The sequence below is a fragment of the Pseudochaenichthys georgianus genome, chromosome 3 (assembly GCF_902827115.2).
Source record: "Pseudochaenichthys georgianus chromosome 3, fPseGeo1.2, whole genome shotgun sequence".
NCBI lineage: Eukaryota > Metazoa > Chordata > Actinopteri > Perciformes > Channichthyidae > Pseudochaenichthys > Pseudochaenichthys georgianus.
This window is the reverse complement of record NC_047505.1, coordinates 33,956,450-33,979,182: the sequence shown is the minus strand read 5'-3', so window position 1 is coordinate 33,979,182 and position 22,733 is coordinate 33,956,450. Positions and strand designations below refer to the sequence as shown.

The 22,733-nt window shown below is 42.0% G+C and overlaps 1 protein-coding gene across 13 annotated transcripts in view; it reads left to right on the top strand.

Annotated features, from left to right (window-relative positions):
- Positions 1-22,733, top strand: part of tjp1a (tight junction protein 1a) — a 97,088-nt gene extending 74,355 nt beyond the window's left edge. For 6 of the 13 annotated variants that reach the window (XM_034110647.2, XM_034110640.2, XM_071206785.1 and 3 more), the window contains 22 exons: positions 830-969; positions 1,297-1,402; positions 1,503-1,653; positions 3,755-3,863; positions 3,982-4,201; positions 5,311-5,495; positions 5,740-5,835; positions 6,708-6,734; positions 8,679-8,761; positions 9,368-9,578; positions 10,308-10,408; positions 10,673-11,020; positions 11,894-12,145; positions 13,265-14,092; positions 14,252-14,334; positions 14,471-14,647; positions 14,830-14,936; positions 15,071-15,297; positions 15,802-15,956; positions 16,043-16,263; positions 17,106-17,249; positions 20,884-22,733. In XM_034110647.2, coding sequence (XP_033966538.1) covers positions 830-969; positions 1,297-1,402; positions 1,503-1,653; positions 3,755-3,863; positions 3,982-4,201; positions 5,311-5,495; positions 5,740-5,835; positions 6,708-6,734; positions 8,679-8,761; positions 9,368-9,578; positions 10,308-10,408; positions 10,673-11,020; positions 11,894-12,145; positions 13,265-14,092; positions 14,252-14,334; positions 14,471-14,647; positions 14,830-14,936; positions 15,071-15,297; positions 15,802-15,956; positions 16,043-16,263; positions 17,106-17,249; positions 20,884-20,978 — 4,066 coding nt within the window. In that variant the 3' untranslated portion in view covers positions 20,979-22,733. The remainder of the gene's footprint in view (positions 1-829; positions 970-1,296; positions 1,403-1,502; positions 1,654-3,754; positions 3,864-3,981; positions 4,202-5,310; positions 5,496-5,739; positions 5,836-6,707; positions 6,735-8,678; positions 8,762-9,367; positions 9,579-10,307; positions 10,409-10,672; positions 11,021-11,893; positions 12,146-13,264; positions 14,093-14,251; positions 14,335-14,470; positions 14,648-14,829; positions 14,937-15,070; positions 15,298-15,801; positions 15,957-16,042; positions 16,264-17,105; positions 17,250-20,883) is intronic. The other 7 variants (XM_034110659.2, XM_034110711.2, XM_071206781.1 and 4 more) reach the window with 6 other exon arrangements.

The following is a 22,733-nucleotide window of genomic DNA, read 5'->3' as shown; positions in this document are numbered from 1 at the left end:
TTTCCTACACTGAATATTTTCACACTGTATGAGCAAAAGTGGGAGAATGGGAGAAGTTGCTCAGTCTGAGGCGGTGGCACAGCCTGCACCTTAACATTCTTCCACAAAAGCTCCTAAATGCAGCTCAAGTACTGTGCCAGCAGGCAGTCATGTGACCAGAATGGAATTCAACCATTGTTTTAAGCAGCAGAGCCCTTTATTCCCCGATAGACTTAGCCTGCAAGACTCTCTCTCACTCTCTCACATGCACACACACATGCACCCAGTTTCCCCTTGTTTATTTTATCCAGGTTAAACAGGAACTTGGACATAAAAAGTATCCTTACTCAAGAGTTTATGTTGGAAGACTGGGTTTGATTTTTCTTTCTTTGGCTGTTTGCTTTTATTGGAATGGTTGATAAAAGGGAGGTTACATCAATCTTCCAAAAGATGTTCACTTAGATATTAAAACCCTGTCTGCTCCATCTCAGTTTCTGGTTGTGAATGTGCTTTGCCATTGACATACAGCATAGATTACAAAATTAAACTGCCTCGTCGTTTTCACAGAGCGCTACATCCTTCTTTTAATAGCTCATTGTCTTCACATTCAAAATCTGGTCCACATGCTCCTTCACGTCATGTTATTTCCTTTTAGCGTTGTGTCTGTATTTCTCTGGTGATGTCAGCACAGGAACAAACGATATGAACACAACAACATTCTTACACACACTGAAATCAGCAAAGATGTTGCAGGCATTTGAGGAACTCCTTAATGGAAACCATTTTCTTTTTTACAGCATTGACAATCCTATAGAACTGAATTTGTAATTGTTATTTTTGCCTTTTTCAGCCATCGGAGTCGAGGTGAGGATCGCATCTCCAAACCAGGGTCCATGTCCACACTCGTCAAAAGCTCCGATGATGGCGTCTTGTCTCAGGCCAGCGACCAGGCCAGCTCCAGAGATGACAAACTGTTACCTCCGCTGCCGGGTACAGAAACCCCTGCCCCCCCCAGCCCTCAGTTTGAGGGATTAGTGTTGTTTCTCTTGGTTGACTCAGCTTTCACCACCTTTCTATATTTGTACACTTCATTGGGTTCTACTTGTATCTATTGTCATTGTGCAACACAGGTTTACGCCACAAATACTGTTTTGGAAATTGTTTACAGATTGAGCTTTATTCTTTCACTTTTGAAATTGCTTTTACTATAACCCAGCACTTGGATAGCAATTGTTAATTTACAAGTGTGTTCAAACTAATGCTGTTCTGCAAAGAGTGCAGGACTAAATAATAACTATGTTTGTATTTATGTTTCAGAACCAAAGCCAGTTTATGCACAGCCTGGGCAGCCTGACGTGGACCTGCCTGTCAGCCCCTCTGACGCCCCCGTGCCCAGCGCCGCTCATGATGAGAGCATCCTCAGGTCCCAGATGCTCTCACTTTAGATTTGACTTAAAAGCTGGTCTATTGTTGATTTAATCCAGGGTGTGCTAACCTTTTTAATTCTATGTGTTGTCCTGCAGGCCGAGTATGAAACTGGTGAAGTTCAAGAAGGGAGAGAGTGTTGGTCTGCGGTTAGCAGGAGGAAACGACGTGGGAATCTTTGTTGCAGGTGTTCTGGAGGACAGTCCTGCAGCCAAGGAGGGGCTGGAGGAGGGAGACCAGATCCTCAGGGTACGCTAAACTCCATCTATCAAACAAAACATCTATTGTTGGCCTTTTCAAGTAACATGTATACAGATTTGGGGGGGGGGGGTGTGGGTGTGTGTGTGTGTGTGTATTTCAGTATTTCATAGTGGAAGAATATCACAAAGGCAGCAGTTAATTGGGTTTAAAGGAAAGTTCATCAGTTGTCGCTTAGAGTTAGTTAAAAATAACTGAACAGTGTAGAAAAATAAATCTGGATTCATTTAATTAAAGTTTGCTGAAGTGAAACATTTTTCAAATTCTGTAAAAGCTATCCTTTAATTGCATCTGTCAAAGCGCACTAATAGAAACTAAAAACTCCTCTGCCTACACTGTCATTTATCAAATATGTCAGCCCTATTTAAATCAATTGACAGTGTTCGGGTAATAAGGAAGAATTCTGTTGCTACACACATATTACACAGTAACCATGGCTGCGTAAATGTGTTCTATAATTTCCTCGTTTAACCAGAATTCCCTCAATAACTTCTACATTTTGTAAACATAGTGTATGTGTTCATTCTAAAAGTCACAAGCCGATATAAAGCTTAACTGTGGCTAAAGATCCACACTAGGTCCTGGGCGTTTTTTGGTTGTTGAAATTATTACCTTTGATTCTTTTTTTCCATTTCTCATGTATGAGTAAGAAGAACATCTGGTGTTATTGTGGGAATAGATGAGCAGTAGCAGCCCACACTAACTTAGCTAATCAGTGGTGAAGCTATGTGACCCAATGGCCACAATGGTTGTATTTCTGTGTGAAGAGATCTTGGGAATACAGCACAATGTATTCGTCAGTCCATGAGTCATTCCAGGCTGTGCCTCGTGTCAAAACCCCCCTTGTTTTCAATGTGAAGACACAATAGAGGTCGTTCTTGCACTCTGACCTCAGAACAGTTGACTTTCTGTCTCACTGAACACTAGAGTAACATTGTTGATGCGATGATGGAAACCTCTTGATGTCAGAGATCCATTCTGACATGTTTGTACAACAACGCAGTATTTCACCTGCTTTGTATAATGCTGTGTAGCTCTGTAGTGTAGTGTACTGCTCAGATGAGGCTGTATACGTAGCTACACATGTCATAAACATTTAAGGACTGCTTTATTCTGACAGACTAAGCTGTTTGTTACTGTATCTCCTCCTTCTCTTAATGAGTGAATCTTGTGTTCCTTTAATTCCACAGCATAGATTTATTTCTCTGTGTGTGTGTGTGTGTGTGTGTGTGTGTGTGTGTGTGTGTGTGTGTGTGTGTGTGTGTGTGTGTGTGTGTGTGTGTGTGTGTGTGTGTGTGGTGTGTGTGTGTGTGTGTGTGTGTGTGTGTGTGTGTGTGTGTGTGTGTGTGTGTGTGTGTGTGTGTGTGTGTGGTGTGTGTGTGTGTGTGTGTGTGTGTGTGTGTGTGTGTGTGTGTGTGTGTGTGTGTGTGTGTGTGTGTGTGTGTGTGTGTGTGTGTGTTCTCTGCACTGTACAAACAGACATTGGAGACTTCCAGGACATTGTTTTCCATCTTTAGATGGTTTCCCTTTGGTCACGGTGTGCTAGTGGAGATAAAGACGTCAAGCACGTCTGTTTCTGGGAAGGATAAAGGTGTCTTTCTGGGGTTCAGTGATTCAGTCCATGTGTTTCTGGTTCCCCTGCTGCCCCTCAAGCAGAGTCAATAAACAGCAGTTATTGTGTTTGGGACAGCAGCAGGAGGTGAGGAGGAGGAGGAGGAGGAGGAGGAGGAGGAGGAGGCTGCTCCCTTGTAGCGGGAATACATCGGCCTGCTTCTGTTGGAACAACACGTTTTTCTTTTCCTGTGTTCCTATTCTGTGAGAAATCAAAAAAGTATTCACTGCTAAAGTTTTTATCTTTGGCAACTATTTAAAAAAAGGAAGCTGTTTAATGTGGAAAAACAGTGGGGGAGAATGGTATCATTTAGTAGCTTTCAACCACTGTGAAGCATTTTACAGTTTTCTTTCAAACTTGGTAGGGTAAAGTTGGCATGCTATAACACAAGCATAAGAGTTTACTTTGCTTCTTTGTATGATGGTCCATTAGTTATAATACAAATGAATAACGTGTACGTCTTCTGTTATGCATCTGAAGGTGAACAATGTGGACTTTGCTAACATAATCCGGGAGGAGGCTGTGCTGTTTCTGCTGGATCTCCCAAAAGGAGAAGAAGTGACTATATTGGCCCAGAAGAAGAAGGATGGTGAGTGGCCACAGTATTAATGACGTTGTTAGTTGTGAAAAAACATCACCAGACATCAAAGGCAGAACATTTATAAGGTGGATTTAATCATCCATGTCATTTTCTGCTCTCTCTTCAGTGTACCGCAGGATAGTGGAATCGGACGTGGGGGACTCCTTCTACATTCGGACCCATTTTGAATATGAAAAAGAGTCACCGTATGGGCTGAGCTTCAACAAGGGCGAGGTGTTCCGTGTAGTAGATACGCTCTACAACGGCAAACTAGGCTCCTGGCTCGCTATCCGTATTGGCAAGAACCATCAGGAAGTGGAGAGGGGAATCATCCCCAACAAGAACAGGTGCAATACGCTTTAGGTCGCACCTTTAAATCCTGTAGAGCGTGTCCTGGCACTTTATGAATGGGCAAGGGAGGCACAGAAATAGATACACTCATCAGTGAGTAGCAAGGAAGGATTCAGGAGCACATACAAATTGTATTTTACACATTTATGATGATTTGTGGAAGTGTTTTAAAACTGGTCATATTGAACAGATCCTGTATGTCAGGTTAATGCTTTTATAAGGACTAGTGTGTGAGGTTTTTGAAGGCTTTCTGTGTGTGTGAGGATATGAAGTATAGATCATCATGTCTCCACAGCCTTCAGCAGCCGCTCACAGTGTTTACACACAGATTCCTCAAAGTCCTAGATTTCCACGTGTTGCATGCTTTTATATCTCGTACAATAAGCCTTGTGCAATATTTCTAGCTTCTCAGCCAAGATGCATTTGCCTCCCTGGATATTCTTTCAAAACAAAGATCCTTAAAGTAACAGCAAGAACTAAAAAATATTCTTTTAAATTATGCAACATATCGTTGCTCAATAATAATAATAAAATCCAATAAACATGAGTTATTCTCCACGCTAGCCAATGTGTCAGGCCAGAGATTTCACTGCAGACTCTTGCCTTAAGTTCTATCAAACATGAACCAATCGGAGCAACGCTGAACTGTGTAGATAACACTTATCTGTGTTAACATCTTGGGAAAATAACCGATGCAAAGTTCTGAGTTTACTGACATCATAATGCTGACCCTGTCATTCTGCTATTCACAGACAAATCATTAAGTCGTGTGATATTTGAGCACTTTGTGACGTGACTTTTGAGCTATATATTAGATTGTACTAGCCCTCAAGACACAATATCAATTAGCCTAAATATATAATGGCTTTTAAGAATGTAGTCAGCATTTCTTTGGTCAATGATGGCAACTACTCAATAATCAGTTTGGCAACCATTAACAATGCAGTAGTGTACGATGGTATGTCATTGGCAGCATCTTGTTTATTTCTGTCTAAACAGGAGTCAGCCCGAGAAATAGTCTTAAAATTGCCTTTATGGCAGTTTAACTGAATTTCACAGCTGACCCTACTCATACTGATACACCATATTCATCATCTCTGTCCAGAGCGGAGCAGCTGTCCAGTGTGCAGTACACCCTCCCCAAAACGCCAGGAGGGGACAGAGCCGACTTCTGGAGATTCAGAGGACTACGAAGCTCCAAGAGGAATTTGCGGAAGAGCAGGGAGGACCTGTCCGCCCAGCCCGTCCAGAGCAAGTTCCCTGCCTACGAGAGGGTGGTGCTGAGGGAAGGTAAGAGTACATCGAGGAAGACTTTAGACGCACTCAACTCCCAAATATTTTCAAACTTTAATTTAGAGAGAATTTAGAAAAACACAAGACCCTTTATAGCCCTTTTAACAAACCGACGTTTTCATACCTCTAAGCATTACAAAGTTACTCATTTGAACAACACTTATTGTGATGTGATCCAGATGTATGATGATGAAGTATTGTGCCTGTGAGTGTTCCATGATGCTGATTTGCTTGTGTGCAGCTGGGTTCCTGAGGCCTGTGGTTCTCTTTGGGCCAATCGCAGACGTGGCCAGAGAGAAACTGGCCAGGGAGGAGCCCGACATCTTTGAACTAGCAAGTAAGTGATAAAGTACACATCACCGTCTCTTCCAATGTTGATGAAAAGGGTCCCACTTGTGTCTTACAAAGATAGGAGTCCTCACTCTTAATGTACACATCACACATGTCTAAAGCTGAATGCCGTTGTCAGCATTCAGCAAATGTTCACAGTAGTGGTCAGTATCTGATAAATATGCACCCCACATTTGTAATAGCAAACTGAGGTCTACACACCTCTGAACAACCTTATGAAGTCTGGGAGATTTTGGAGATCAGAATAAGAAGGAGTTATTATAAACTGAATGATTGGAGGTGAACACATACAGGAACAACAACATACTGTTGAAAGTTGACTAATCGACTTGAAAATAAGTCATTCATCATTAAAAAAAGATAGAGACTCATATCTCAAGAATTCTGAGTCGGATAAGACGAGGGACTTGTTATAAAAGTTACATTTTCTGCAATTCTTTATTTTTTTAAGATGGCAATCTGCTTTACTCCAGAATATGCTACAAATACTAATACTATATATTCCTTATTTATTTTAGTAGGTCAGGTTAGTCAGGTTGTGTCTCCTGTGTCCTGCTATTTAAAACGTCTTCCTTAATCTCTGTTTATTTTACACACTCCTCTACACACCACCCAGAGCCACACACACTTTTTCCTCTCAGTCCTCCTCCACTGCCTCTTACTTCATGAAATTGCAACCCTCCTTAATGTATGGTATTTATTTTAACACTCAGTATTGAATTTCAATGAGTGCACAGCCACACAAGGCAGTGCACGTACACACGCATATTCAGCACACACCCACACACAGTGATTCCATTCATTGATGTGTATTCCCGCCACTCCAGTGATGTTTGTGTAACTGTACTTTCTTTTCAGAATCACAACAACAACAAGGAGGGGAAAGTATGTCACATAGTGCATCAACTTTTATTTGTTTCATTGATTTAGTGAATGAGAGATAATCTGGTGTTTGGTGGCTATCTAGATAGGCCTATAGAGCTTTAAACAATGTGCATGGGGGAATAGCACTTGATTTAGGAAGTCACATTTAGTCACTGCAATTGGTTATAACAATTACTTTGTTATATATTAGCATGACTATAAAGTCAATTGCTGACCTGACACTGAATATATGCAATATCATACAGTTCATATATTATTCTTGGTGGAAAGAAATCTACAATTAATATTTTAAAAACGAATTAAAAACACATCTATTAAAGATTTTCAGCAGCAGTAGCATGGATCACCTTTTGCACATCCTTACACACTTAGACTTGTTCTACTTCTGATAATGTTTTGCTCCTTAGAGACTTACATTTGCATTCTTAAAAGTAAAAAATACTTTTAAGAATGCAAATGTAAGTCTCTAAGGAGCTGCTTGTTATTGTGATATTACATGTTGATAATGGAAGGGACTGCCGTATCCTTTAATAGACACAGTAGTCATTTTAAAGTTAAAGTCAGTGTTATTCCCCTCTTAATGGCATCATGTAGGGAGACAACAACAACAACAACAACAACAACAACAACAACAACAAGGCAGCATGTAAAGCTCTGCGTTTAATTTGCAATAAAACCTGAGATGTGAGTTTTTGCTTTTTAACAGAATCATAACAAAATCATCAAATAATGTAAAATTGACTAAGAATGTTATGTTTATCTGTAGTTCAAAATGTGTTGACATATTGTCATGCTTTTCATACTTATTATTTGCCAATGAAACACTACATGCAATAATAATTACACATAATAATACACAGCATTTAGTATCTATAAAATAATCAAGTATCTCAGCAGTGGGATCAAAATATAACCTGTTTAGGAGTTTATATCCTGAAATAAGTCTGACTACACGATGCATTCAGACACATTATCCATACAGTAAATATATTGGATATGAAGTGCATGCACATGCTGGAACAAAGGTGTATCAGAATGACATTTTTGAAATGGCTTACACTCCGGACTGCAATCAAACCACCACTTTAATGTTAATCTACAAAAGCACATTATACAAAGCTGACAGTGGTGTGTTTCTGTGCGTGTCTCTGTAATATGTTATAATGCAGTGATTGCACAAAAGCCCCCGAGTGTAAATGGAAGGACTTTTCAAAGATTGGTCTTTCAAATGTTGTGTATTCTCAGAAATTGAATCCCAACACATTATCTTAACATTCCTGTACACGCTTGATTCTGGACTTGTTGCATGGATATATATATCTGCCCTCTCTAAAATGTTAATAGCTGTGTAAGATCATAGATTGTATTAGAAATTAGAAATGTATTCTAGCCTGTGATGTATTATTATTATTATTATTATTATTCTACCCCCTGTTGACATATCTCCTTCTTCTGAACCTGTGTGTCTCGGCAGGAAACCATTGCTTATCTTTGTGTGAATCATAAACCCCTGTACACATCCTTGCCTAAATCCCTGAGGCTTACAATGACAGTGTATTCTCATTAATCCTGAAATGACCCTCATGCTCTTGTATGTGCATATTTCACGTCAGTGTTTCTCACATAACACATCTACGTTACATGCAGTTGCACACACACATTCATTTAACACTGAATTTAATTTCCCCAAACCTAACCAAAATACAGAATGACTATTGCATGAATTGGCTGCTCTCCTCATTTTTCTTTACTATCTAGCTTTTTTCACACACGTCCACTTGTCCTCTCCCATACGGAGATTTTGATTCAGTTTGTAACGGCTCTATTTATGGGAGTTGACAACTGCACGCTGCGAGGATGTCTAATTGGGGCACAGCTTTGTTTTATTGTTGTTCTCTCTTGTGTTGACATGATGCAGTAACTCTGTCCATTTGTCTTCCATAGAGAGTGAACCCAGGGATGCAGGAACTGACCAGAAGAACTCCGGCATCATTCGCCTGCACACTATCAAACAGATCATTGACCGGGTGAGAGACGAGATATGCTGATGACATGTAGAGACATGAACATCTTTTTACAGATTTGTTATGATAATGAAAAGATGGCTGCGAGCCACGATGATGTGCACGGCTCACTGCTGCCCTCTGGTGTCCGTACTGCATCCCTGTGAACTATAGGGTTGCAGGTTCACTTTAAATCCAGACTGATGAGCTGACTTCTTACAATGGTTCTAGATCTGATGCACCCAATATGTAAAAACATCTTTAGGTTTTTTTATTTATTTCTTTATTAAGGAGTGCAGATTTAACAGACAATACAACTATTTTTCACATTTCCTGGTTTTGGTTTTCTTAGTACAGGTAATTGCACAACTCTCTCATTTGTTACATATAAGAAAACAAACAGAATTCCCCCACCCTCACAAGAACTGGAAAATTGGTCACAGCATTGTATTGCTTTAACATCCTGATACATTTCACATGATATATAGAGCAAAAAACACCACAAATACAAAAAAATTCAAAGATAAAATAATAGTATCTCAGTATCCCTACATTTCAATAAAGGAAGTGCTCACAAAATGGAAACAAACTCATTTATGTTTTTGTTCTTTTTGTTTTCTGTGTTTTTAGGACAAGCATGCGGTGCTGGACATCACCCCTAACGCAGTGGACCGCCTGAACTACGCTCAGTGGTATCCCATTGTGGTGTTCCTCAACCCCGACACCAAGCAGGGCGTCAAGCACATGAGGACCCGCCTCTGCCCAGAGTCTCGGAAGAGCGCCAGGAAGCTCTTTGAGCGATCCCACAAATTAAGAAAGAACAACCACCACCTCTTCACCAGTGAGTCCAGCGGGAAAGAGGGGATGGGGGGGATTGGGGCTCCAAACAAAAGGAGGGGTGTGGTGGAGATTTCACAGCCAGCATTGACACTTTTCAAAAGGCAGTTGACAATTGAGTGTCGCAGCGTTAGAGGCTGTGGCTCCGCTGCCTGGCCCTATTCTGTCAGATTCCTAACAAACGCTGGTTCAGCACTGACCGTCACACAAGCGCACCCCCAGGGCCCGTCCTCAACATGTCTCTCTGTCAGGAGAGGTGGTGTGACCATGCTTTAGAAGCATCTGAGGGTGAAACAGATATTAGAGAATCCCTAGAGTTTTCTTTAATGTTTTTTAACATTAACTTCACATAATCAACTTTCCCATAACTATAATGCAACAAGCTGCAATGTAACCTCGACACCCATATCCTTGAAAGTTATTTTCAGATCCAAGTCTCATAATAATGTTATACTGTCTGTACTTTATATAGAACTAGTGACGAGAGAAAGCTGGGATATTTTTTACATTTATCAAAAATACATTTACTAATTGATTTGGACCTGGAGAAACTGGGACGTTTTATAAAAGCCCATAAAAGCACAATTTGTTTAGTGATCACTTTGATGAAGAAGATAATTGTGTACAGTTCATGTCTCAAATGAACTTTTAATTATGAAGCTGCTGTTGTTGTACTTCATTGTCAATTGAAAATATGTTGAGAGATGTGTGTTTCTCCTCTGTCTGTATTCAGCTACCATTAACCTGAACAACATGAATGATGGTTGGTTTGGAGCTCTGAAGGAGATCATCCAGCAGCAGCAGAACCAGCTGGTGTGGGTTTCAGAGGGCAAGGTGAGACCAACACACACAAACCATGTAGACTGGAAATGTAGACAATTGTATTTCATTTACATAAAACTCTAAAACAAAACAGGATTTGCACCAAGCTGCTTCACAAAGACAGATGCATATGCATATGCATACATACATGAGCAAAGACGTTGTTGAAATATAACAAAATCAAATCTGTTTGTACACAGAAAAACATAGAGATTCAAACTGTCAACAGACTGATTCTTGATGTGACCCCCTTTCTCTCTCTCCTTTTGTTTCCAGGCTGACGGGGCAGCTGAGGATGACCTGGATATCCATGACGACCGCCTGTCCTACCTGTCTGCACCAGGCAGCGAGTACTCCATGTACAGCACCGACAGCCGCCACACCTCTGACTACGAGGACACGGACACAGAGGGCGGGGCCTACACCGACCAGGAGCTGGACGAGACGCTGAACGACGACGTGGGTCCGCCCGCCGAGCCGGCCATCACCCGCTCCTCCGAACCTGTCCGCGACGACCCCCCGGTGATCCAGGAGCCCCCCGGCTACGCCAGCTTCCACACCGTGCAGCCGACCCCCCTGAACCGCATCGACCCGGCAGGATTCAAGGCTCCGGTTCCGCAGCAGGTAGCGTTTCTGAGAGCCGCACGTCTTCCCTGTTGTCTGGAGGACGTGGTTTGCGTTAGAAGGGTTTTCTGGAGGCGCTATTGAAGGCACTTTTCCAATTTTACAGTTATTCTGTATCTACTGTTACCAAACAATATTAAAACTTCTGTGGTCAGGTATTTATCGCAATATATAAATATAATATATAATATATATACATCTATATTTATGATATTATTTATTTTATCTATTTGCCTATATGTGTTTGTAAATTGATCTTTGTTAGTGTGTGTTTTTTTATTTTTGAAAAGGAGATAAGTTTTACTGTTACTATTGTATTCTGTATTACCACAAGATGTCTTATCGGTGTGACTGTTGCTTATGCCTCTGGGAAAAGAAACGTATGTTTGTCTGTACCAGTACTCACCTATGTGCACTGCCTACCCTTGTTTTACCTGTGATCGGGACTGTGACGAAACAACAAGACAAAGTATTATGTGCATGTTGGAATTACCAGTGTTAATCCAGTGTACCTGTGAAATGTATTAATCAACACCCAATTGGCCGCTGTGACACCCACATAGAAACGTTTGTCGTCTAATGATGTGTTGATGAACATAAAAGGGGTAAACAAAAGAAGCCACTGTATTGTAACCGTAGAATTAAAATCGAATTAGTATACTCTAACAATGAAAACTTGTCCTGCTGCTAATTCCTAACTCTCGCATGACATTGGTTGACCTACAGCTATTGTTTAATGTGGAGGTGGGTGATTGGCAGATTGGTGTAAGTGAGCAGCAGAGCGATATAGAATGCTGTGACGCTAGTAGCATTTGTTAGTATTGTACCGTAGTGTCAGCACGTGTTATTAAACATTTTTGAACCACTTCACAGAAAGCAGAGGCCGCTGCCGTCCCTAGCGTCCCCCCGCAGCCTGAGCCCCTGGCTGAGACTTTGCCCCCTGCTGTCGACGTTACTGTAAAAACTGTAGGGGGGGTGAGCCCTGACGAGGCTCCTGCAGCTCCTGTCAGCCCGCCAAGCCCCGACCCAGAGGCGGGCTCACTTAGGATGCCCACCCCTGAGCTAGCCCCTCAGAGCGTCTCACCAGAGCCTCTACAGTCTGGACTGGCCGGTTCAGAAACAAAGGTATCCATGTTCCCCCCCCGGACGCTCCGTGGCCCGGCTCGGCTCAGCCGCTCAGACCTCCTGCTGCTGCTGCTGCTGCTGTCCTCCTCTGCTGCCACGCTTCTCTCTCTCTCTCTCCTTCCGTCCTGCATGTCCGCTGACCAAAGTGCTGCCCAGAAGAGACAGAGATGTGTGTGTGTGTGGGCGTAATTGTGCGTGTGTTTGTGTGTGCATGTGCCGGAGTAAATGCTGCTAAACAACAGTGGGCTTGGAGGTGAGGCTGCGCTGACATGCCTACATGTGGAGGAGCAGAATCCTGACGCTCTCACTGTTGCTTATCCTCTCTGCATGGCTGCAATACGTTTGCCTTTATTCTCTGTTAACAACTCAACTTTGTGTTATTTTATAAGTGCAGATTGTTTTCTTGTAAAAGTAGCCATTCATTTTCCAACCATTTTTATATGTATTATTTTTTTTTCCTCCGTTTAAAATGTAGTCATAGCCAAGAAACAAAAATATTCTGGATGGATAATCAATGGTTACTTCTCAATTATCAGGACTTTTTAATATTTTTTTTACAATGGGTATTTTCTTGTAATGTTATATATTATTGTGGATGTCTGATTTGCCTTTATAATAGCGCCAAGACAGTGGGTGACATTTTCACTTGTCTTTGCAGTACCCCAAATTATAAGTCAAATGATCGATAGACGTTCTATGACATAACGTTACTGCAAATCTTTTCAAATTCTGTCAGTTCAGACAAGTCAAATGCATCCCATTGTTTTGATGTGGTTCTGGACAACTTTTGTTTTTCCTTGTTTATTTAACTGTAGTGTTTAATTTGGAGCTGCAGTGGTACATTGTGATGTGTTTACGCTGCATTGGGTGTTTGGCTGTGCTGCGATTTCTATTTAATCTTGTGTATTACCTGACCAGTAACCCCTCCCTCTCAGTTTCTCTATTTCAGGTCTTTCCCTTCTTGTTTCTTCTTCTGCACTTCATTTCAACACAATTATTTTAATATTCTCCTTTTCTTTAACCGATTTTGTATGTCGGCTTATTTCATACTACACATTTGATGTATTGGGATGCTGTGCTGTTGTTAACTTTATTCATTGTGTTTGATTTGTTTGGTAGATGTACCAGAAGGATCCATACATCCCAGACAACACAGGAAGAATCGGTCACAGCAAGAAGCCTGTCACTTACAACCCTCAGCAGGGATATCACCCCGACCAGCAGCCATACAGAGATTACGACCACCCCCCCAGCCGGTATGATGTCAGCAGCAGTGGAGTCAGCAGCGGAGGGGGCTTCCCAGAACCAAAGCACCGAAACACCTATGACTCTAACCTGCCCTACGAGAACAGTGTGCCTCACTACGACCAGCAACAGTGGAACCCGTACAACCAGCCGCTCCCTACTGCCAACTCCCAGGGCTACGACCACCGCCTGCCATACGGGGACAGCCCTGACCCCCAGTACACCCCCCCTCTCCGCTACGACGAGCCCCCGCCTCAGCAGGGATTTGACGGGCGGCCTCGCTACGGCAAACCGACCGGTCCAGCTCCTGTCCGTTATGATGACCCCCCACCCCCTGTTTCGGGGTCCGACATGCACTACGACCAGGATTCTCACCTGAACGCGTACCCCTCGGCTGCCCACTCCCCGGACCCCACTGCCCAGCGGCCGGCTTATAACCCGGGACCAACAGCACAACAACAGAGCTACAAACCTCAGCAGTATGACCCCGTTCCTGTGAACTCTGCAAGCAGCCCCACACCCCCTCCCAAAGCAGAGGCCCCCTCACCCTCGCCTGCCGATCCTCCGAATCCTTTCCCCGTCAGAGATCTGCAAGACGAACCCGCCGCCCGGGCGCAGTCGGTCCTGACGAGGGTCAAGATGTTTGAGAACAAGCGCTCCGTGTCGGTGGATAGAGTGGCAGTAGAGTCTTCTGGGAACAAGGTAAACTGTTTTGCAGTTAAATTATAAAATGTTGCAGTTGTTACTCGTGGGCTTAAATTGTGCATTTGTTCTTTATCTTTTTGCTAAATAAGCAATTTGGAAGTGGATATTCATCATTTGTCATCCTACTGATAAGGTTCATTGCTTTTGCTATTGCAGGCAGCCGATATACCTTTGAAAGCAGGTGGAGTCATCCCAAAAGCAAATTCTCTGAGCAACCTGGACCAAGAGAAGACCTTCAAGTAAGCTTGCCTAAATGCAACTAATAAGTCACTTTCATTTCACACCATTGTCCTTTAGTCATTGTAATATATTCTCCTCCTGCTCTGCTCTCACCATCTCAGCCTGTGTTGAACCGTTTTGACTCTCTCATCCCAGAGCCCCAGGGCCTCAGCAGCCTCCATCCATGGTCGCTGATGACATCGTGCGCTCCAACCATTACAACCCAGACGAGGACGAGGACTACTACAGGAAACAGCTGTCGTATTTTGACAGGCTTCAGACCGGTCCTAACAAAGCCCAGCCACAAGCACAAACAAATAACAACTACTCCAGGTGATGCTCAGCCACATCCACATTCCCACACATATAATATTCTAATGAAACATCGTTGGCTTTATCTTCTTAGATATCATGCCTTTTCCTTCAATTATCACATCCTTTATGCTTTTATGATGAATGTCTTTGTTCCTTTTTACTTTATATCTTGTACTGATGGTTTTGGTCATGTGATATAGGACGGAGTCAGTGGAGAAACCAAGTCCAGTGGAGATGAAATACGAACCAATTCCCCAGGTGACGCCTACTCTGCCACCCGCCACACTGCCCAAACCCGCACCTGAAGGTACAAATGTACTGCCTTCTGTCAAAGGAGAGAGGGAATAGCATATTATACAATATTGTAATCACATGAAGATCTATCTGTGTACTGAGAGACGCTGCAGAGCTCTTTGTCTGACCCTCGTGTCTCTCCCACAGCCAACACTGTGCAGGCCAACTTCCTGCCTCACAAGAGCTTCCCTGAGAAGTCTCCGGTTAACGGCACAAGTGAACATCCTCCAAAAACGGCTCCACCAGCAACCAGCTACAACCGCTACACTCCCAAGCCCTACACCACGTCTGCCAAGCCTTTTGCGCGCATGTTCGACAGTCCTAAGTTCAACCACAACCTCCTGCCCAACGACAAGCCGGAGACCGCTCCCAAGGTAGGCAGAGGAGCATTTCAGTGCAGCATTCTAAAAATGGTCAAATAAGTGATAACACAAGGGGGGGGATATAAGATCTGTAGCCCTCAGATCTAATACTGACTTATCTGCATATTCAGTTATTTTTACAATTCATACCGGCATGTATCTATGTGGAATTCACTTTTTTTAAACTTAATTGTTGTACATTGTACTTGGAACAGATTGTCCTCTAATAACTGATACACAAGGTATCCAAGTAGCCAAAAGGATTTATTTTTAAATGATTGGAATTGTTAGCAATCTGAAACGGGAAGTATTTTGCCTTCTCTTTCCTCCTGTGTCAATTCTTCATCGTTGGGAGCTACGCACATATCTTACACGTTTTATACCGAGTATGCTGGGTTCACAATAAGAAACTATTACTAATTTGATTGTTGTTGGTTACATAAATAACCCAAGCTCTTCCTATAGCTGCTCTTTTTACCCCCAGTCTAACACACAACCCTCTTGTATTTACCACAGGGCCAGAACTCTAGCACTGTAAAGCCTCAGACCCCCCCCCAGCTCCAGAACATAGACCATGACAGCGGCCTGGACACTTTCACACGCACTATGGACCACCGCTCCAAAAACCAGCACAACAACATCAACGCTGTGCCCAAGGCCATCCCTGTGAGGTAAGAGACTCCGTCCCACTGCAGATCAAATCAACAGTTTTTGTTGGATATGAGAGTGTGAAATTAAAGGTATATCCGCCCTTTAGCCCCAGTGCCCTTGACGATGATGAGGATGAAGACGAGGGCCACACTGTGGTGGCAACAGCACGAGGTATCTTCAACTCTAACGGAGGCGTCCTGAGCTCCATCGAGACAGGGGTCAGCATTATAATCCCGCAGGGCGCCATCCCTGAAGGCGTGGAGCAGGAGATCTACTTCAAGGTCTGCAGGGACAACAGCATCCTGCCGCCACTCGACAAGGAGAAAGGTAATCAATGAGGAAAGGATAAAGAAGGAGTTTTCTTGGGCCACTGAATTATCTTTGCGTCACCTATTATGCAAAATCCACTTTTTCATGTATTTTATACAGAACCATGTGTCCCCTCTGTGTAGAGACATTCTGAAAGTTTCAGGAAAAAAGATTCTCTCTCTTTTTGTCCTGCTCCATTTATATAAAAACCTGTCTGAAAACGAGCTGATGAGATGTTGGCCACTTTATGATGTCATAACGATTTTTTTGGCTTGTGTAACCATCAGCCAATAACAAAGCAAGGTAACCCCCCCCCCCCCCCACCTTATCACCTGAATCTCCTCCTAGAGCACCATTGTGTTCTTTTTAACCAAATGTCTCTCAGAGGGGCGTGGGGAGGGGCTCCTTATTTTCATCTAAAGTAACAGACAGAGAATCAGCACTTTTGAAACAGGGCTGAAACAGAGGGGATTATGGGATGCTCCAATGATCTGTTTGGTGTTTCAGACAAACACTTCAGAGACATGTTTGTATATATCTGAACCTATAATATATTGATGAAAAACAGTATAATAGAGGACCTTTAAAGTTGATCTGCTTGTGCTAACTAACAGCTCGTAGATATTCCCAGTGATACGAAGCCTACCAGCACTGTTGGTGGGGTAGAAATTACATTTATAATAATAATAATACATGGGATTTTGATAGCGCTTATGCTAATGCTCAAAGACGCTTTGCATCAAATCAGAACAGAAACGGTACAAAGAAGAAGAAAAAAAGAACATGAACAGTAGTCCTAATCCAAGTGCATTTGAGACCTGCTTATGTGTGTTAACTTGAATGTGTGTTTGTGTTCCCAGGAGAGACTCTGCTCAGCCCTCTGGTGATGTGTGGACCTCATGGCCTCAAGTTCTTGAAGCCTGTGGAGCTGCGCTTACCTCACTGTGCGTCTATGACCCCTGATGGTTGGTCTTTTGCTCTAAAATCCTCCGACTCCTCGTCGGGTATGCTGTGCTCTCTCTGTTCTTCTGGGGTCGTTTGGGCTGGCTGTGTGACAATTTTTGGGTTGTGGGTCACTGTTTAATTATTATTTGTAGATTTTACCCCTACTTTTGGTTCTCTTCGTTAAAACAAATCTACATTTTGGGCACTCTAAACATCTGAGAACCAATCTAGAGGCAAAATCTTTTTTTCATAATTGACTGCTTTAGTTGATTAATTTCACATCATTCACACTAGTTAACTCACAATCACTGTATCACTGGTCTTCTTCCTTTGGTGTCCTGATCTAGGTCTCCTCATTGCTTTGACATGCTTTAATTGCAGTATTTCACTCTTGTTTCTCACTTCTTTAATCATTTTAACAAGTTTCTCTAAATTCACTTAACATTCATGCACCAAACACGTGGCTGTATAATCATTTTTTCATCAGGTAGAAGTGTAATGCATGCTGCTCTGAGTGAGTATTCTCACATAGCCACCCAAATCCCGACCTGAAGAACAGCTTTTATAGATCCTCCGGAAACTGAAACACTGTCATGACCAATAATGCCTGTATTGTATCCTTCAAAACTGAAACGTCACCACGTCAAAATATAGCTCTCTAAATGTAGCTTCCATCTTCCTTAGTGTTCTCGTTATTCAAGGTTGCTTTCAGGTGACTCAAACATTTATGTTTTTGTAAATGCATCTTTAAGACTGGCTTCAGTCTTGGACTGGAAAACAGGGAAGTGGGCTGCAGGAGAGGATTCAGACAAATATACATATTTAGCTGTAAAATATCCATCAGTACATCTACTCAAAAATGTAAATCTAATCTGTTTTTGAGATTTGATAAAGTACAGTATAAAAGATGTCATCCATCTAATAAAGAACTGCCAAGAAATGTCCAAGACCACAGAAAAGAATACTGTCTGTGAAGTCAATATTTATATTTAGACTTGAAATGATCAGCAATGTACGGACAAATTGCACAGATAATTACAATGAGTCACAGCCAAGATAAACCCTTTCACATATATGATCATGTAGTGTGTCATGTGACTGAGAACACAGACATTAGGGAAATAACCCTGGTTCATTTGAGCTCCTGCTATGAAAGTATTAAAGCTAAATAAAAGATCTAATTCCCCCTCTCCCCTTTCTTAACAAAGTCGCTCTCTTCTTCCAAACCAGTGGTGATGTTGGCAGTCGTCGAGATTAGCTGTTAATTAGCCTCATTTTAAGGATGAGACTTTCATGGCTGAATGAGATGTGAGCTCACTCTGTTGTCCCGCTGAATTGTGGGAGGATTATCGGCCCGCGTGGTAATCCTTTTATTCGCAAGGCCACTCTCTGGCCTCCTCCTGCCCTTCTCTGCTTTCCTTCTCACTCTGCTTCTCTCTATAAACAACTCTCTGCTCCTTCCTCCCTTCTATGGATACTGTGTTATTCTGTCGATGATCACTTTATATACGTAAAGGCTGAAATGAGATGCTGTCAAATAACTGTTAACGTTGAACGCCCTACCATCGAATGATGTCCAAATATCTCATATGCTATGCAGTCTTTTGGGTTTGACCATGTCTGGAGACAATGTTTTGAGTGTGGTGCCTGTTTCTGTCATACGTAGTGATCCCCTGGGCCGGTGGGTAGGTTTGTATTCCATGCTCTATTTCCACATTCCCAGGATGCACAAAAAGAAACTGTATTATTATTATTATCATCCCAGAAAGTTATGCTTCAGCAGGAGACAAAGTCTACTACCCGATGCACAGGAAGCATCGCTATGAAAGACGCAGGTTTTATTGAAACCGAATGGCTTTGAAAATGTAGCTTTAATCTTTATCGGTGATCTTAAAGCTCAATTTACTGGACATGTTTCGGAGCTTTTTGTGGTCTTAACCTTCAGATGGAGCAAACTCTTATCTGCTCATAAAGGTCACAAGATACGGCTGAAAGCTTCAGAAAATGTCATTATGTGGACCTCGCACTAAGCCTTGAGAATACACTAGCGTAAAAACTTTTAGTAGATTAATTGATGGGTAGTCGGAAAATGATTCAGTAACTATTTTGGCAAATGATGAATCTTTTCCTCAATTCTGAAACAGTCTCTGATTTGCTGCTTTACACTGTTAACATATACACTGAATACAAGTGGGTGGATTTGGACAATAGGAAATGCGAACATGGCACATTAGAAACTGGTAAATATTTTAACGTCCAAATGATTAACTTCAAAAAGATGAATCAATAGCTAAAATGACGGTAAGTATACACACAATGCGGTTTGGGAAGCAACGCTAAACATGAGAACTTCACAGGGTTCCTTTAATGTCTTCATGGGTATTATAGTCCGGACTGTTTTTAATATACTGAGTTGTGACCTTTTGTTTTAATGTTATGTGAGCAAAAGTTATCCCGAAAAGATTCCCAACTACTCTTTCAGATTTCCCCCGAGTTATTGCTGACATTTTCTACAATGCTGAATGAAAGTCTCCTTTGACTTTCGATTACCGCTCTGACAACTTTACATGTGACCTGTGCTCTCCTCGCCTGAGGAACCAAAGGACAGTCCCACTTATTCGTGTTCGGTGCTGCTTCACAGGCAGACATCAGAGAAATGATAAGGCAGAAGCAGCTGGCTATTTGAAGTTCTGAAGATTAGCGCTTTGGCACACCGCCTCCTTCAAGATAAAAGAAAAGACTCTTGATTAGTGTCTCTCGGCTACTTTACCTCTCTCGTAGAGGCTGTGAGACTCTAAAGGCAGGCTGGCAGTGAGTAGTTTTGTTTTTCATTGAGCCAGCATCCAGTACAGCTCAAAACTAAAGCTACACCAGAGGCGGGAGCAAAGGATGTTTGCAGACAAGGTTACTTCTAATGTGTAGTTGATCTAAGAAGGAAACAAAGTGGAGTTAGTTTCATACCACGAAAGAGATGTCAGCAAACGGGGTCAGGCTCCCTCTCAGTCCCAATGAATCAGTAACGCTGCACCTCTGACTGCATTTATATAGCAATTTTATTTTCACAAGGGATCAAACTGTCAACCCTGTTACAATAAACCTAGAAGGAACAAATAAATGAGTTCTGAGAGTCCAACAGTACGAGCACATACTGTCGGAGAAGGCAGTGACTAAACGCTGATCTTCGACCTGATTAAAAAGAGTCTTGATACGTTTCAGGTTGAAGGAAGTCCTCTGCTCACATGCACCTCCTCATTAGGACCCAGAGTTTAGTGCTAGAGTCAGTCAGTGTTTATATGGTCACGTTTAGCATACGCGGTATCGATGGAGCGGTGCCGAGCTGGCTCTGCTTACTCCGATTGATTAGTGGAACGTTCCTCTTGGCACAGACCTGTATGTTTATAATTGTAATTAAACTCGGACCTCACAGTAACGGAGGCTTAATTTGAGGCCGGCAAGAGGCCATGGACATTCAATAAAAATGTGAAATCACTTTGACTTGCTTTTATAGGCCACCAAGCCATGTGAGATTACTTCACATGGCTCGGGAGACGATAGATACGACCAAGCTCAGTGCTGTACAATACATTTTTCAGATAATAGTGCTTGTGAAATGCGTTACAGCTCATTTTTCAGAAGCAGCTGTTATAACTCATCGCCCCCCCCCCCCCCCCCCCCCCATCTGTCTGTCCGCAGGTGACCCAAAAAGCTGGCAGAACAAGTCTCTCCCCGGAGACCCCAACTACCTGGTAGGAGCCAACTGTGTCTCTGTGCTCATCGACCACTTTTAAGGACGGACCATCAGCTGTGATGTTACTGAATGTGGAACCATGGGGATAAATAGAAGAGGATGGACACACGTAAAAAACACACACACACACACACACACACACACACACACACACACACACACACACACACACACACACACACACACACACACACACACACACACACACACACACACACACACACACACACACACACACACACTAACAGATGCACTCCCAACACACACACACTACATCATGGAGTATGAAGAAGACCCAGTGCTGTTTACTGCACACATGGATGAAGGCGAGACACTGATGAGCGTTACAAGCTGTTCTTTAAACTCCCCCCCCCCCCCCTCCCCCAGTTATGAAGTTTTGATGTGAAATGAAACCATGGATGCATGCCACCGAGGATTGACACTATATATATATATATATATATATAGTAAAGTGATGTTTAATGTAATTTTTACATGAATATAGTTGGATGACTTTTGAGGCAGCATACATGCTTCAAAAATCTGTGTTGGTATATTTATGCTATATATGCATACAGTATATATAGTACTATAGAAAAGATAAACAACAACAAAATGTACTCGTAAATTCAAATACCAGTCAACATCTTTATTTTCAGTTCAGGTGACTAAATACGAACATGTATCTCCATGTTTTCCCACACTAAGGAAATGTAATGAAGGTTTGAGACGTGAAGTTAAGAGGTTCAGGTATCTGTTGAAGGAGATGGTAAAACATGAGCTGGAAATAAACCCAAGCAGCACACTTTGCAGAGACGTTCTTCCTTTACGCTTCCTTTTTCTACAGTGATATCTTGTAGCTTAACTTCCTACAGAGAACCACGTCTCTCCTTCCAGCCTGAGGGAGATCTATGCATGTTCTTTACTCAGGTCCAGCAATCTCTCTCTTTCTAGCTCTTCTCCTTTTCCTTCTTCTCTCTGTGCGCTCTTGCACTCACACACAAATAAGCAGTGATGCCTTATCTGCAGATTATTCACTTTTCATTAAGAGAAAAAACCAACATAAGTTATGATAAATTATGGTATACTGTCATTTGTTTTGCCATTCGTCTGTGAGCCCACTGTATAAATGAACTTGGGATTTAGCACACAATAACAGTTTATAAAGGATAACAAAGGTATGCTCTTCTTTTATCTGCTATGCATTACTTAAAAAAGAAAAAAACTGAAAAGAAGTGGCTGTAAATAAAACTAGCATATTGCCTTGTTTCTTTTGTTTGTAAATGAACTTTTTGTATGTCTTTCTTTTTTGTATAAAACTTAGAGAAAACATGTTTTTAAAAGTGGAAGAAAGTAAACGTGGTAATCTTTGTATTCTGGATATACCCTCGAGCCTTGGAACTTGTAACCTAACAATAATACATCACGTCTTTTCTACCAATATATTCACATTATGTTAAGGTCACACACAAAAAAGGTATTTTTACGGCTCTCTAAAGGATCAGAAAAGTGCTTGGGCTAAAATACATTTAAAACTTGTTCTTTAAAAAAAGGGTGTGCTCTCAAAACCCCTCATTGATTTGTGATACTGGATGCTGTATAGTGTGCCCTTAAATGTATTTTTGTACTAATAGACGATATATGATGTATGGCACACCAGTACCATTTTTATTTTAGATATAACACGGCTTTAATTGGATATTAGCTCTTCACGTGTGGCTGACTTTTGTTTCTCCTCTGCAACACAATTTTATGTATACCACTGTATTAATAAATAAAATCATTTTTAAAGTAA